At 50.7% G+C, this 17,255-nt stretch overlaps 1 protein-coding gene across 7 annotated transcripts in view; it reads left to right on the forward strand.

The window, feature by feature from the left end:
* SLC38A5 (solute carrier family 38 member 5) overlaps window positions 1–17,255 on the forward strand; it is a 372,114-nt gene that overhangs the window by 245,847 nt on the left and 109,012 nt on the right. For all 7 annotated transcript variants that reach the window (XM_069209561.1, XM_069209560.1, XM_069209559.1 and 4 more), the window contains one exon: window positions 12,930–13,003. In XM_069209561.1, the coding sequence (XP_069065662.1) occupies window positions 12,930–13,003 (74 nt within the window). The remainder of the gene's footprint in view (window positions 1–12,929; window positions 13,004–17,255) is intronic.

Here is a 17,255-nt window from a genome sequence, read left to right on the forward strand (position 1 = left end):
CCCTGGCCAGAGGTGCATTGATGAACTAACTCTGTGGGTCTTATTACAGCAGTATCAGGGGGTCACTGAAGCTCTCCCCCGGCCCTGGCCAGAGGTGCATTGATGAACTAACTCTGTGGGTCTTGTACAGCAGTACCAGGGGTCCCTGAAGCTCTGCTTCAGCCGTGGCTAGAGGTGCATTGATGAACTAACTCTGTGGGCCTTGGTGTAGCAGTATCAGAGGGTCACTGAAGCTCTACCCCGGCCCTGGCTAGAGATGCACTGGTGAGCTAACTCTGTGGGTCTTGTTACAGCAGAATCAGGGGTCACTGAAGCTCTCCCCCGGCCCTGGCCAGAGGTGCATTGATGAACTAACTCTGTGGGTCTTATTACAGCAGTACCAGGGGTCACTGACGCTATGCTTCAGCACTGGCTAGAGGTGCATTGATGAACTAACTCTGTGTGTCTTGTACAGCAGTACCAGGGGGGTCACTGAAGCTCTGCTTCAGCCCTGGTTTGAGGGGTGTCGAGGGATCTCGGTGCAGATAGCAGGGGTGTTGCAGAGTGCCTTCGCAGAGGTCTGTGGGTGTCGGTATTGGAATATGATGGTCGTCTGCTGGCTGGTCTGTGGGTGCGTAGGGGCACACGAGTGCAGGGGATATCTTACGGGCCCAGAGTTGCAGGTACTTTACCCTCTGTGCACTCGCTTAAGTCACCCCGGAGTACAGGTGATTTATCTGTCTTTGCAGAGGAGAAGCGGTCCTTGTGTGTGTGTTGGGGGGGGGGGGCGGGCTGCTGCATAACTTCGAATCTCAGAAGGACGTCCGCCGCAGAGTACAGATCATTTTTCTGTGTAGGTCACTCGGGGCCGATTCATGGGCCCTTGAAGTGCAGCCCTTTCGTCGTCTAGGCAGGTGAGCCTTTCCCTGCTAGGGTACTCATTGGGGTCGGGGGCACATCGCTCGGTAGGCTGTCACTGGGCCGTAGATTTTCAACTCTATGTCACTAATTTCGGGGGGGTGCGTTGGGGGCGGGGGGGCAGATAGCTCATTGGGTAGTCACTCGAGCGCAGAGCCTCCCCCCTCTGGGACCGGTGCTCTAGGCAGACGGATGCCACCTGCAGGCCAAGGATGTGGCATTGCTCACCCGCAGGCCCCCGCGGGGAGCCCCAGTGCTGCCAGACTGGTTCGGTGGGCTTGCAGGTTAGAGCGCCTCTTCCCTCTGCCATTGGTCGCAGCACACACGGTGCGTCTGCCCTGGGGCGCACACGCGCTGGCGAGAGGCCCTCACGTAGCGAACAGGATCAGTTAAGAAAGTGAGAAGCGGAAGGGATGCTGGGCTGGCACGGGTCACAAGACACCGAGATCTGCCTGCAGCTCCCAGAAGCCCTCGTAGGCGCCTCGCCAGCGCTGCACCCGCTCTGTCCCATTGGCACTGCATGGCAGGGCTCGGGCACAGGGTGGTGGTTGGTAGCCCCCCTCCCCGTCTGCCTCCCAGGTATGCAATAGACAGAAACACTTCACTTTACCCCAGTTTTGCATCCCTATCAGTCACCGACAGTAGGCGTCCTGGGATGTATCAGTGGCGTAACAAAGGCCCCCGCAGTGCGGGGGGGCCGAGTTCCAGCGGACCCCCTCAGCACAGTACCTGGATCTGAGAGCTCCTGGTATTCAAAGGGGGGGCGGGGGGTGGAGGCGGGCCTCCATGCACTTTGTAAGGTGGGGGGCTCACGTTTCGTTACGCCACTGGGATGTATGAAAGAAAAAAAACAAGTGCGTGACTTTGTGCAGAAGTGTCACGCATCCTTCCATGTCTGGACTGCCTGCACGGTTCTGCCCTGTGACCCGCCCGGGGCTAGAGCCGCGACTAATACCCCTTGGAATGGCTGGCTTCACCCCTCCAGTGTGCCCAAGCCCGCCCTCACCAGGGCACTGGAGACCCTCCCACAGCAGCCAAGGGGGGGGGGGGGGGGGGGGGGAGTCCGATGCTAATACCCCTTGAAATGGCTGGCTTCACCCCTCCAGTGTGCCCAAGCCCGCCCTCACCAGGGCACTGGAGACCCTCCTACAGCAGCCCCGCGGGGGCGAGTCCGATGCTAATACCCCTTGAAATGTTTTTTTTTTGTTTGCATTTTTTTATTATATAGCGGGAGCTCGACCTGAAGGTATTGGAGCACTTTACACGAGCACCAGTTACGTTACCCACGAACACATTCATTTTATTGTTGTAGGCACGTGGAGATTTAGTGATTTGCCCAAGATCACAGGGTGTTGAGCTGAGACTCGAACTTGGTTCCGCAGCTATGACCCTTGCATCACGTCCTCTCCCCCGTGGAATGAGTGGCTTTTACCCCTGCCAGTCCTCTCTAGGGCACCCCACCCTCCGTCTCCGGGGCACTGAAGCCCCTCTCACCACCCTTTTGGGGCAGGTATTAGCTGCGAGCGGTGTATGGCCCAGCACCCGAGAGTCCGTGCGCCAGGATTATAGCTGCGCTTTGTTCCTCGGGGTCGGAGGGTCACAGAGAGAGCTAACGGCAGGAATGTGAGACAGGGAAAGCCGTTCATGGCAGAGTGTGATGGGAGGGGCGGGCCCCTCCCTGGGAGAAGTGCTTCCTGAAGGGCTCCAAGGAGGTTTACATCCCAGAGCCTGGCGGGATCCCCAGCCAGTGCACAGCTTGGGAAGTGGGGGGCGTCCTTAGAGGGCTGCGGTACCCAAAGTACCAACTGTAAGGAATGCCTCTTTGGCATGGTTACCCCTGACTTTTTGCCTTTGCTGATGCTAAGTTTTGATTTGAAAGTGTGCTGAGGCCTGCTAATCAGGCCCCAGCATCAGTGTTCTTTCCCTAACCTGTACTTTTGTTTCCACAATTGGCACACCCTGGCATCCAGGTAAGTCCCTTGTAACTGGTACCCCTGGTGCCAAGGGCCCTGATGCCAGGGAAGGTCTCTAAGGGCTGCAACATATCTTATGCCACCCTGGAGACCCCTCACTCAGCACAGACACATTGCTTGCCAGCTTGTGTGTGGTAGTGGGGATAAAACGACTAAGTCGACATGGCACTCCCCTCAGGGTGGCATGCCAACCTCACACTGCCTACAGGTATAGATAAGTCACCCCTCTAGCAGGCCTTACAGCCCTAAGGCAGGGTGCACTATACCATAGGTGAGGGCATAAGTGCATGAGCACTATGCCCCTACAGTGTCTAAGCAAAACCTTAGACATTGTAAGTGCAGGGTAGCCATAAGAGTATATGGTCTGGGAGTCTGTCATGCACAAACTTCACAGCACCATAATGGCTACACTGAAAACTGTGAAGTTTGGTATCAAACTTCTCAGCACAATAAATGATCACTGATGCCAGTGTACATTTTATTGTAACATACACCCCAGAGGGCACCTTAGAGGTGCCCCCTGAAACCTTAACCGACTACCCGTGTAGGCTGACTGGTTTTAGCAGCCTGCCACACACCAGACATGTTGCCGGCCACATGGGGAGAGTGCCTTTGTCACTCTGTGGCTAGTAACAAAGCCTGTACTGGGTGGAGGTGCTTCACACCTCCCCCTGCAGGAACTGTAACACCTGGCGGTGAGCCTCAAAGGCTCACCCCCTTTGTTACAGCACCCCAGGGCACTCCAGCTAGTGGAGCTGCCCGCCCCCTCCAGCCACGGCCCCACTTTTGGCGGCAAGGCCAGAGGAGATAATGAGAAAAACAAGGAGGAGTCACTGGCCAGTCAGGACAGCCCCTAAGGCAGAGGTCTTCAATCTGGGGGTCGGGACCCCCAAGGGGGCCGTGGAGACCTGGAAAGGGGGTCGCACATTCCCCCATCTGATTCTTAAAATGCCTCAGCTGAACTTTAATTTGAGTCTCCTGTGCTGTGAAAGCTGCACAGACAGCTAAGGAGACTTTCAGCCCAGGGCTTCTGCTTCCTGAATGAAATGCAAATGTGCTCTACGAGCTGATCTGCAAATGTAAAGGGTGCTTGGGAGCAGCTTTAAATGATCAAAGCTTTGTGAAGACAAACATTTTGTTTTTGAGGGGTAGTGCGAAGAGTTAACAACTGAGCTGTGAAGTGCATGCTTTTAATTGTAATTGTATGTTCGATGGCATCTGTCGCTGTAGATACACATGGTATGCATGAGCTCGCCATCTGGTGTTGGGTCGGAGTGTTACAAGTTGTTTTTCTTCGAAGAAGTGTTTTCGAGTCACGGGACCGAGTGACTCCACCTTCTGTGCTCATTGCGCATGGGCGTCGACTCCATCTTCGATTGTTTTCTTTCCGCCATCGGGTTCGGACGTGTTCCTGTCGCTCCGAGTTTCGGAACGGAAAGTTAGCTGAAGACGGAAGATTTTCGACGGTATCGTTGCGATCCGGTTAGAGATAGACACATACGACGACGCGTTCAACATCGAAGCGCCTCGGTGCCCTTCGGGGTAGATTTCGGCACCCCGTCGGGGCCTAGTCGGCCCGACCGCGTGGAGGACAACGCCGATGGATCGGACCCCGTTTCGATTCTGCCCCGAATGCCACAACAAATATCCTTATACGGACCTACACTCGGTCTGTAATCTGTGCCTGTCACCCGAGCACAGCGAAGAATCCTGTGAGGCCTGTCGGGCGTTCCGGTCCCGAAAAACTCTGCGCGACCGTCGAGCGAGAAGACTCCAGATGGCGTCCACGCCAAAAGAGCGTCCACAGTTCGAGACAGAAGAGGAACAGGAGGAATCCTTTTCCATCCAGGATTCAGACTCCGACGAGCTACACTCTACAAGAACTGTGAGTAAGACGTCGAGATCAAACCTTAAAAAAGGAAAGAAGGCCCAGGGGACGCCACTGCCAACCGGCCATGGCTCCACCCAAATTCTCGGTGACCAACAATCGGCACCGAAAAAGGCCCATTCAGTGTCGAGATCGTCCGACTTCGGTCGAGACACCGGCACGCAGCCTCCTCGGGACCGAGAGAGTGCTAAACAGAAGCATCGACACCGAGAGTTCGGTGTCGACACCGATCGACGCCGAGACAGTGGCGCCGAAGACCATAGAGGCCAAGAATTTTCGGCACAGAAAAAGAGGAAGGTTACCTCGGAGCCGAAAAAACAATCGACAGGGCTTTCGGAGCCGAAAAAAGCGACATCAGACCCTGTTTCTGGCTCCTATACCGAAGAGCATTCTATGTCTTCTCAAATGAAGAAACATAGATTTGAACAAGAACTGCAATCCACTGACGTGGATCACACGCAAAAGCGTATCTTTATTCAGCAGGGGACTGGGAAGATCAGTACCCTCCCACCTGTCAAACGAAAGAGAACGCTTCAGTTTACTCCTCAGCAACAAACAACACAAAAGGTAACACCTCCTCCCTCGCCTCCACCTGTAACTCCGGCTTCGCCAACTTACACCCCGTCACATTCGCCAGCTCACACCGCCATGAGCCACGACGACCAAGATCAGGATGCGTGGGACTTGTACGACGCACCAGTGTCTGATAACAGCCCAGACACATACCCAACTAGGCCATCACCACCGGAAGACAGCACAGCCTACTCGCAAGTGGTGGCTAGAGCAGCTCTATTCCATAATGTGGAACTACACTCGGAACAAGTAGAGGATGATTTTTTATTTAACACCCTCTCCTCAACCCACAGCTCCTACCAAAGCCTGCCGATGCTCCCAGGCATGCTACGCCATGCAAAGGACATTTTCAAGGAGCCAGTTAAAAGTAGGGCAGTGACGCCTAGGGTGGACAAAAAGTATAAGGCGCCTCCTACGGACCCTGTCTTCATCACCTCTCAGCTGCCACCAGACTCTGTGGTGGTAGGGGCTGCCAGAAAACGGGCAAACTCACACACTTCTGGGGATGCACCTCCCCCAGATAAAGAAAGTAGGAAGTTCGATGCAGCCGGGAAGAGGGTTGCTGTCCAAGCAGCAAACCAGTGGCGCATCGCAAATTCACAAGCGCTGCTAGCGCGATACGACAGAGCCCACTGGGATGAGATGCAGCATCTCATTGAACATCTCCCAAAAGATCTGCAAAAAAGAGCAAAACAGGTTGTTGAGGAGGGTCAAAACATTTCCAACAATCAAATACGCTCCTCCATGGATGCAGCAGACACGGCCGCAAGAACCATTAATACGTCGGTTACCATCCGTAGGCACGCATGGCTCAGAACGTCTGGATTCAAGCCAGAAATTCAACAGGCAGTGCTTAACATGCCAGTAAACGAGAAACTTCTGTTCGGTCCGGAGGTCGACACAGCTATAGAAAAGCTCAAGAAGGACACTGACACTGCCAAGGCCATGGGCGCACTCTACTCCCCGCAGAGCAGAGGATCTTATAACACCTTCCGCAAAACACCTTTTAGAGGAGGGTTTCGGGGTCAGGCCACACAAGCTAGCACCTCACAGTCCGCACCGCCCACCTACCAGGGACAGTACAGGGGAGGTTTTCGGGGCCAGTATAGAGGGGGGCAATTCCCTAGGAATAGGGGAAGATTTCAAAGCCCCAAAACCACTACCAACAAGCAGTGACTCACATGTCACACACCCCTCCCACACAACACCAGTGGGGGGGAGGATACGTCAATATTACGAAGCATGGGACAAAATAACTACAGACACATGGGTCCTAGCAATTATCCAGCATGGTTATTGCATAGAATTCCTGCAATTCCCTCCAGACATACCACCAAAATCACAAAATTTAACAAAATACCATTCACAGCTTCTAGAGATAGAAGTTCAAGCACTACTGCAAAAAAATGCAATAGAATTAGTACCAAGCACACAAATAAACACAGGAGTTTATTCACTGTACTTCTTGATACCAAAAAAGGACGAAACACTGAGACCAATTCTAGACCTCAGAGTAGTAAACACATTCATCAAATCAGACCACTTTCACATGGTCACACTACAAGAAGTGTTACCATTGCTCAAAAAACACGACTACATGACAACCCTAGACCTCAAGGACGCATATTTCCATATACCAATACATCAATCACACAGGAAATATCTAAGGTTTGTATTCAAAGGAATACATTACCAATTCAAAGTATTGCCTTTTGGTTTAACAACCGCTCCAAGAGTATTCACTAAATGCCTAGCAGTAGTCGCTGCACACATCAGAAGGCAGCAAATACATGTGTTCCCGTATCTAGACGACTGGCTAATCAAAACCAGTTCGCTCACACAATGCTCAAACCACACAAATCAAGTCATACAAACCCTCTACAAACTAGGGTTCACCGTCAACTTTGCAAAATCAAACATTCTGCCAAGCAAAGTACAGCAATATCTAGGAGCCATAATAGACACGACAAAAGGAGTAGCAACGCCAACTCCACAAAGGATCCACAATTTCAACAGGGTCATTCAACACATGTCTCCAAACCAAACAATACAAGCAAGAACAATACTACAGCTCCTAGGCATGATGTCCTCATGCATAGCCATTGTCCCAAACGCAAGACTGCACATGAGACCCTTACAACAGTGCCTAGCCTCACAGTGGTCTCAAGCACAGGGTCACCTTCTAGATCTGGTGTTGCTAGACCGCCAAACTTACCTCTCGCTTCTATGGTGGAACAGTATAAATTTAAACATAGGGCGGCCTTTCCAAGACCCAGTGCCAGAGTACGTAATAACAACAGATGCTTCCATGACAGGGTGGGGAGCACATCTCAATCAACACAACATAAGAGGACAATGGAACATACATCAAACAAAACTGCATATAAATCATCTAGAATTATTAGCAGTTTTTCAAGCACTAAAAGCTTTCCAACCAATCATAACCCACAAATACATCCTTGTCAAAACAGACAACATGACAACGATGTATTATCTAAACAAACAAGGAGGAACACATTCAACGCAGTTAAGCTTGTTAGCTCAAAAAATATGGAAGTGGGCAATCCACCATCAGATTGGTCTAATAGCACAGTTTATTCCGGGGATCCAGAATCAGCTGGCAGACAATCTCTCTCGAGATCACCAGCAAGTCCACGAATGGGAAATCCACCCACAGATTCTGTACACCTACTTCACACTCTGGGGAACACCACAAATAGACTTATTTGCAACAAAAGAGAACGCAAAATGCCAAAACTTCGCGTCCAGATACCCACACAAGCAATCCCAAGGCAATGCCCTATGGATGAACTGGTCAGGAATATTTGCTTACGCTTTTCCTCCTCTCCCTCTCCTTCCTTACCTAGTAAACAAATTGAGTCAAAACAAACTCAAACTCATTTTAATAGCACCAACTTGGGCAAGACAACCCTGGTACACAACACTGCTAGATCTGTCTGTAGTACCACACATCAAACTGCCCAACAAACCAGATCTGTTAACGCAACACAACCAACAGATCAGACACCCGGACCCAGCATCGCTGAATCTAGCAATCTGGCTCCTGAAATCCTAGAATTCGGACACTTACAACTTAGCCAAGAGTGTATGGAAGTCATAAAGCAGGCCAGAAGGCCATCCACTAGACACTGCTACGCAAGTAAGTGGAAAAGATTTGTTTGGTACTGCCATCATAATCAGATACAACCGCTAGATGCAACTCCAAAACATATAGTAAATTACTTGCTCCATTTACAAAAAGCAAAGCTAGCCTTCTCTTCTATTAAAATACACCTTGCAGCAATATCTGCATACCTGCAAACTACCTATTCAACTTCCTTGTATAGGATACCAGTTATCAAAGCATTTATAGAAGGGCTTAAAAGAATTATACCACCAAGAACACCACCTGTTCCTTCATGGAACCTAAACGTGGTTCTAACAAGACTCATGGGCCCACCTTTCGAACCCATGCACTCTTGCGGAATACAATTCCTAACCTGGAAAGTTGCCTTTCTCATCGCCATTACATCTCTAAGAAGAGTAAGTGAAATTCAAGCGTTCACAACACAAGAGCCTTTTATACAAATACATAAAAATAAGGTCGTCCTACGACCTAATCCAAAATTTTTACCAAAAGTTATTTCACCATTCCATCTAAATCAAACGGTAGAACTACCAGTATTTTTCCCACAGCCAGATTCTGTGGCTGAAAGAGCACTACATACATTAGATGTCAAAAGAGCATTAATGTACTACATTGACAGAACAAAGAACATCAGAAAAACTAAACAGCTATTTATTGCATTCCAAAAACCTCATGCAGGTAACCCAATATCAAAACAAGGTATAGCCAGATGGATAGTTAAATGCATCCAAATCTGCTACCTTAAAGCAAAAAGACAACTGCCCATTACTCCCAGGGCACATTCAACAAGGAAAAAAGGTGCTTCAATGGCCTTTTTAGGAAACATCCCAATGCAGGAAATATGTAAGGCAGCCACTTGGTCTACGCCTCACACATTCACCAAACACTACTGTATAGATGTGCTATCCGCACAACAAGCTACAGTAGGTCAAGCTGTATTAAGAACTCTATTTCAGACAACTTCTACTCCTACAGGCTAAACCACCGCTTATGGGGAACTAACTGCTTACTAGTCTATGCATACCATGTGTATCTACAGCGACAGATGCCATCGAACTGAAAATGTCACTTACCCAGTGTACATCTGTTCGTGGCATCAGTCGCTGAGATTCACATGGACCCACCCACCTCCCCGGAAGCCTGTAGCAGTTCAGAAGTTACCTTCAATTTTGTACATTTGTATATATTACTTAATCCTTTAATAGGTACATACTTACATTTTTCATTGCGCGGGCACTATTACTATAGTACAACTCCTACCTCACCCTCTGCGGGGAAAACAATCGAAGATGGAGTCGACGCCCATGCGCAATGAGCACAGAAGGTGGAGTCACTCGGTCCCGTGACTCGAAAACACTTCTTCGAAGAAAAACAACTTGTAACACTCCGACCCAACACCAGATGGCGAGCTCATGCATACCATGTGAATCTCAGCGACTGATGCCACGAACAGATGTACACTGGGTAAGTGACATTTTCATTACACAGCGCTTACTTCACCTGGAGGTGTTGAAGGGACAGCTATTAAAAAAAAAAGGTATTGCATATGCTCTGATATTACTTAAATCCACATTTTGGAAGCACAGTTTTATAATAAACCTTTTTGTAGTGGCCTATCTTATACTGTGTGCAATGCAAGTATAAAATAAAGCCTTTTTATATATTCACAGTGATTTCTGTCACAGGCTGTGACCTCATGGCACTAAAAATACACAAGTCACTATTCTCAACTGTACTAACAAAGATTTAGTTCTGTTGCTCTCCGGTTAAACACAGACCTCTGCAGTGCATTAACTAATAGAGGTTTCATAATGCACTACAGTACATTTCCCAATGAGTAACAACTTTATTTTATTTATTTTTCATTTCAGCTGGCTATTATTTTATATGTAGCTACCTGGCGGTGAAAGACTTAAAAAAATTTAGAGAATATTTTAGGTTTATTTATGAGAGGCTTGTGCTGCTGGAGCATCACCTTTTTTGATGCTCCAGCATCACAAGCCTCTCAATCGTACCTATGAGCTGACTCAAAGCCACCCTGAGTGGATTGAATGGCCTTGTAGATATGGAGTAAGGCAAGGCAGTGCAAGTCGCTGCATTGCCTTACTTTGCGTCAAGGAGGCGTTCCGCGGGCGTAGTGGTGGGTGTTCCTATGCAACACAGATGGATCTTGACGCTGCCCCAGATTTACAAAATCACGTAAACTGGAGCAGTACCAAAACCTTACATCTCCCCAGAACACGCATAATGAGGACAAATGTTTTAATTTCTCCTTGTTTTTTTCTCTTTCCATGTGTGCTGCTATCTTCCACACATGTAGAAAGAGGTACAATGCCTTTCTGGATTGTTTTTGTGCAGGGAGATGCCCCTTCCTGCACAAATACAATCCTGCCTATGTTGGCTCTGTTCCACAAAGACTGCAACTTTGCAACAAAGAAGCAACTTTGAAACAACACACGTTTCCCGCTGGAAGCGTGAGACTCTGCACCCGACGCCCCCGGCTCGACTTGTGAAGAACAAACACCACAGGGAGGACTCCCCGGCGACTATGAGACCGTGAGTAGCCAGAGTTGACCCCCCTGAGCCCCCACAGCGACGCCTGCAGAGGGAATCCCGAGGCTCCCCCTGACAGCGACTGCCTGCTTCAAAGACCCGACGCCTGGTAAAGACTCTGCACCCGCAGCCCCCAGGACCTGAAGGATCCGACCTCCAGTGCAGAAGCGACCCCTGTGGCCCTCTCCCTTGCCCAGGTGGTGGCTACCCGAGGAGCCCCCCCTTGCCTGCCTGCATCGCTGAAGAGACCCCTTGGTCTCCCATTGATTTCTATTGAGAACCCGACGCTTGTTTGCACACTGCACCCGGCCACCCCGTGTCGCTGAGGGTGTACTTTCTGTGTGGACTTGTGTCCCCCCCGGTGCCCTATAAAACCCCCCTGGTCTGCCCTCCGAAGACGCGGGTACTTACCTGCTGGCAGACTGGAACCGGGGCACCCCCTTCTCCATTGAAGCCTATGCCTTTTGGGCACCACTTTGACCTCTGCACCTGACCGGCCCTGAGCTGCTGGTGTGGTAACTTTGGGGTGGCTCTAAACCCCCAACGGTGGGCTACCTTGGACCCAAACTTGAACCCCTTAGGTGGTTTACTTACCTGCAAAACTAACAAACACTTACCTCCCCCAGGAACTGTTGAAAATTGCAGTGTGTCTAGTTTTGAAATAGCTATATGTCATTTATGAGAAAACTGTATATGCTATTTTGCTAATTCAAAGTTCCTAAAGTACCTACCTGAAATACCTTTCATTTGAAGTATTACTTGTAAATCTTGAACCTGTGGTTCTTAAAATAAACTAAGAAAATATATGTTTATATACAAAAACCTATTGGCCTGGAATTGTCTCTGAGTGTGTGTTCCTCATTTATTGCCTGTGTGTGTACAACAAATGCTTAACACTACTCCTCTGATAAGCCTACTGCTTGACCACACTACCACAAAATAGAGCATTAGAATGATCTCTTTTTGCCACTATCTTACCTCTAAGGGGAACCCTTGGACTCTGTGCATACTATTCCTTACTTTGAAATAGTGCATACAGAGCCAACTTCCTACACCAACCACTTGCAAGTATGAGGGTTACCCCATGCCCCCTTGGAAATGTATCACAGGGGGACTTCCGTGAAGGACGGGTGTTTGCTGTGCTGACAGAACAAGGACACCTGACATCTAATCCCAGTTTATCTTCTTCACTGCAAGTGTGATCCTGGGCCAACCGCTTTGTTCCCCTCTGCGCCATTCCATCAACTGACAACCATCGGGTTCACTTAGATATAGGCTAAACACCAGTATTTATCACTATACTCAAACAAGGCATTTGTGTTGAGTAGGTATTTGCTGTAAAGACTACCAGCTGGCCTGAAGGGGGCGCTTCACATCGCAGTGAGTTCTCAAACCTTTAAATGCCAGTGAGCTGTGTGTAGCAGCGCGGTCAACCTGCTGGGAGCTCGGGGTGAGGCTGCTGGGACTGGGCGGGGTCAGTCAGCTTTGATGCTCTCAGGACAGGCTCTTCCTGGTTTCTAGGTGCTGGACTTCTAAATTTCTGCTCTTCCTCCGTGGCTATTATACTAGCCAGCTTGAGGCGGGATTCTTTGAAGATGTTGGTGGGGGGGATACGACGACCCTCAGCACAGACCTGATTCCTCAAATAACTCACGCCCACTCACCTGTTCAAGCACCTGGATACCCTCACGCGCAGGGGATCAGTGCGCTGTACAAATCTACTTAAGAGTCTGTGCAGCCCATACTGAGGCTGATGCAGTGTTCCAGAAGCCCTGCCCGCAGGGGACCCTGGCACTTGGCATTAACCAGTGGGAAGCATGACACCCCTGGAGGGAGAGGGGGTGCCTGGGCAGAGGGCACAAGGGAGTGCTGACGCTATTGATCTTTCCTCTTTCAGGATCCTGCTGATCTGCATCGCCCTCCTCTCAGCCTACTCCATCCACCTGCTGCTGAAGTGCGCCGGGGTGGTAGGTACGTCCTCGCCCCTCCATGGCTCGCCCTCTGATAGTGCAGGTCTCTTGTAGGACTCGGGCTGCCTCGAGGCACTGCATGCACTCCACCCTGCATTCTGACGCGCGCCCACCAGACTGGATTGGAGATTCCAGTTCCAATAGCCGATGAATGTTACCCCATATGCGAGTATGTTCAGAGGCCTTTTCTCCTTGGCTGTTCCTAGGTTGTGTTAAGTTTAGAGGCATCTCCTGCCTCTAGACTGCCCCAGTATTAGGTTTAGAAGCGTCTCCTGCCTCTAGGCTGCCCCAGTGCAATGTTTAGGAGCGTCTCCTACCTCTAGACTGCCCCAGTGCAATGTTTAGAAGCGTCTCCTGCACCTAGACTGCCCCAATGTAATGTTTAGAAGCATTGCCTGCCTCTAGGCTTCCCCAGTGCAATGTTTAGAAGCGTCTCCTGCCTCTAGGCTTCCCCAGTGCAATGTTTAAAAGCGTCTGCTGCCTCTAAGCTGCCCCAGTGGAATGTTTAGAAGCGCATTCTGCCTCTAGGCTGCCCCAGTGCAATGTTCAGAAGCATCTCCCACCTCTAGGCTGCCCCAGTGCCATGTTTAGAAGTGTCTCCTGCACCTAGGCTGCCCCAGTGCACTGTTTAGAAGCATCTCCCACATCTAGGCTGCCCCAGTGCCATGTTTAGAAGTGTCTCCTGCACCTAGGCTGCCCCAGTGCAATGTTTAGAAGCGTCTCCAGCCTCTAGGCTGCCCCAGTGCCATATTTAGAAGCGTCTCCTACCTCTAGGCTACCCCAGTGCTATGTTTAGAAGCGTCTCCAGCCTCTAGGCTGCCCCAGTGCCATGTTTAGAAGCGTCTCCTGCCTCTAGGCTACCCCAGTGCTATGTTTAGAAGCGTCTGCTGCCTTAGGCTGCCCCAGTGCCATGTTTAGAAGTGTCTCCTGCACCTTGGCTGCCCTAGTGCAATGTTTAGAGGCGTCTCCTACCTCTAGACTGCCCCAGTACAATGTTTAGAACCGTCTCCTGCACCTAGATTGCCCCAGTGCCATGTTTAGAAGCGTCTCCTGCCTCTAGGCTGCCCCAGTGCCATGTTTAGAAGCGTCTCCTGCCTCTAGGCTGCCCCAGTGCAATGTTCAGAAGCGTCTCCTGCCTCTAGGCTGCCCCAGTGCAATGTTTAGAAGCGTCTACCGTCTCTAGGCTGCTTCAGTGCAATGTTTAGAAGCGTTACCTGCCTTTAGGCTGCCTCTGTGCATTTTTTAGAATTGTCTCCTGCCTCTAGGCTGCCCCTGTGCAATGTTTAGAAGCGTCTCCTGCTTCTAGGCTGCCACATTGCAATGCTTAGAAGCGTCTCCTGCCTCTAGGCTGCCCCAGTGCAATGTTTAGAAGCGTCTCCTGCGCCTAGGCTGCCTCAGTGCAATGTTTAGAAACGTCTCCTACCTCTAGACCCAGTACAATGTTTAGAACCGTCTCCGGCACCTAGACTGCCCCAGTGCAATGTTTAGAAGCGTCTCCTGCCTCTAGGCTGCCCCTGTGCAATGTTTAGAAGCGTCTACTGCCTCTAGGCTGCCCCAGTGCCATGTTTAGAAGCTTCTCCCGCCTCTAGGCTGCCCCAGTGCCATGTTTAGAACCGTCTCCTACACCTAGGCTGCCCCAGTGCAATGTTTAGAACCGTCTCCTACACCTAGGCTGCCCCAGTGCCATATTTAGAAGCGTCTCCTAACTCTAGGCTGCCCCAGTGCAATGTTTAGAAGCGTCTCCTGCCTCTAGGCTGCCCCAGTGCCATGTTTAGAAGCATCTCCCGCCTCTAGGCTGCCCCAGTGCAATGTTTACAAGCATCTCATGCTTCTAGGCTGCCCCAGTATTAGGGTTAGAAGCATCTCCTGCCTCTAGGCTGCCCCCCTCTAGACTGCACCAGTATAATGCTTAGAAGCGTCTCCCACCTCTAGGCTGCCTCAGTGCCATGTTTAGAAGCGTCTCCTGCCTCTAGGCTGCCCCAGTGCAATGTTTAGAAGCGTCTCCCACCTCTAGGCTGCCCCAGTGCCAGGTTTAGAAGTGTCTCCTGCCACTAGGCTGCCCCAGTGCAATGTTTAGGAGCGTCTCCTACCTCTAGACTGCCCCAGTGCAATGTTTAGAAGCGTCTCCTGCACCTAGACTGCCCCACTGTAATGTTTAGAAACATTGCCTGCCTCTAGGCTTCCCCAGTGCAATGTTTAGAAGCGTCTCCTGCCTCTAGGCTGCCCCAGTGGAATGTTTAGAAGCATTGCCTGCCTCTAGGCTTCCCCAGTGCAATGTTTAGAAGCATCTCCTGTCTCTATGCTGCCCCAGTACAATGTTTAGAAGCGTCTCCTGCCTCTAGGCTGCCCCAGTTCCATGTTTAGAAGCGTCTCCCGCATATAGGCTGCCCCAGTGCCATGTTTAGAAGCATCTCCCGCCTCTAGGCTGCCCCAGTGCAATGCTTAGAAGTGTCTCCTGCCTCTAGGCTGCCCCAGTGCCATGTTTAGAAGCTTCTCCCGCCTCTAGGCTGCCCCAGTGCAATGTTTGCAAGCATCTCCTGCTTCTAGGCTGCCCCAGTGTAAACTTTAGAAGCGTCTCCTGCCTCTAGGCTGCCCCCCTCTAGACTGCCCCAGTATAATGCTTAGAAGCGTCTCGCAGCTCTAGGCTGCCCCAGTGCCATGTTTAGAAGCGTCTCCTGCCTCTAGGCTGCCCCAGTGCAATGTTTAAAAGCGTCTTCTGCCTCTAGGCTGCCCCAGTGCAATGTTTAGAAGCGTCTCCCACCTCTAGGCTGTCCCAGTGCCAGGTTTAGAAGTGTCTCCTGCACCTAGGCTGCCCCATTGCAATGTTTAGATGCGTCTCCTGCCTCTAGGCTGCCCCATTGCAATGTTTAGACGCGTCTCCTGCCTCTAGGCTGCCACATTGCAATGTTTAGACGCGTCTCCTGCCTCTAGGCTGCCACATTGCAATGTTTAGAAGCGTCTCCCGCCTCTAGGCTGCCCCAGTGTAATGTTTAGAAGCATCTCCTGCCTCTAGGCTGCCCCCCTCTAGACTTCCCCAGTATAATGCTTAGAAGCGTCTCCTACCTCTAGACTGCCCCAGTATTAGGTTTAGAAGCGTCTCCTGCCTCTAGGCTGCCCCAGTGCAATATTTAGAAGTTTCTCCTGCCTCTAGGCTGCCCCACTGCAATGTTTAGAAGCGTCTCCTGCCTCTAGGCTGCCCCAGTATTAAGTTTAGAAACGTCTCCTGCTTCTAGGTTGCCCCAGTGCAATGTTTAAAACTGTCTCCTGGCTCTAGGCTGCCCCAGTGCAATGTTTAGAAGCGTCTCCTGCCTCAAGGCTGCCCCCAGTGCCATGTTTAGAAGCGTCTCCTGCCTCTAGGCTGCCCCAGTGCCATGTTTAGAAGCGTCTCCTGCCTCTAGGCTGCCCCACTGCCATGTTTAGAAGCGTCTCCCGCCTCTAGGCTGCCCCAGTGCAATCTTTAGAAGCGTCTCCTGCATCTAGGCTGCCCCAGTGCAATGTTTAGAAGCATCTCTTGCCTCTAAACTGCCCCAGTATAATGTTTAGAAGCGTCTCCTACCTCTAGACTGCCCCAGTATTAGGTTTAGAAGCGTCTTCTTCTAGACTGCACCAGTGTAATATTTATGAGCATCTCCTGCCTCTAGGCTGCCCCAGTGTGATGTTTAGAAGTGCCTCCTGCCCTTAGACTGCCCCAGTATTAGGTTTAGAAACGTCTCCTGCCTCTAGGCTGCCACCCTCTAGACTGCCCCAGCATAATGCTTAGAAGCGTCTCCTACCTCTAGACTGCCCCAGTATTAGGTTTAGAAGTGTTTCCTGCCTCTAGGCTGCCCCAGTGTAATGTTTAGAAGCGTCTGCTGCCTTTAGGCTGCCCCAGTGCTATGTTTAGAAGTGTCTCCTGCCTCTAGGACACCCCAGTGTAATGTTTAGATGTGTCTCCTGCCACTAGCCTGCCTCATTATAATGTTCAGAGCGTCTCCTGCCACCTTTTTTAATGTTGAGAAGTTTCTTGTGCTGCTAGACATTACCCCTTTCTTAGAGGTCTGAACGATTTCTGTACTTCCTGTGACTCCTCCCTATGAGGTTCACATCTCCGCCTCATTCTCCTATGCATGGGCATTCTCAGCTTCCTTGACTTCCCTTTGTAATACACAAGGGCCTTCTCTGCCTACCCTGACTTCCCGTTCTGCTATGCACGGACCTTCTCTGCTTAGCATGACTTCCCTTTCTGCTATGCACAGTCCTTCTCTGCTTAGCAT

Source organism: Pleurodeles waltl, chromosome 10 (genome assembly GCF_031143425.1).
Source record: "Pleurodeles waltl isolate 20211129_DDA chromosome 10, aPleWal1.hap1.20221129, whole genome shotgun sequence".
NCBI lineage: Eukaryota > Metazoa > Chordata > Amphibia > Caudata > Salamandridae > Pleurodeles > Pleurodeles waltl.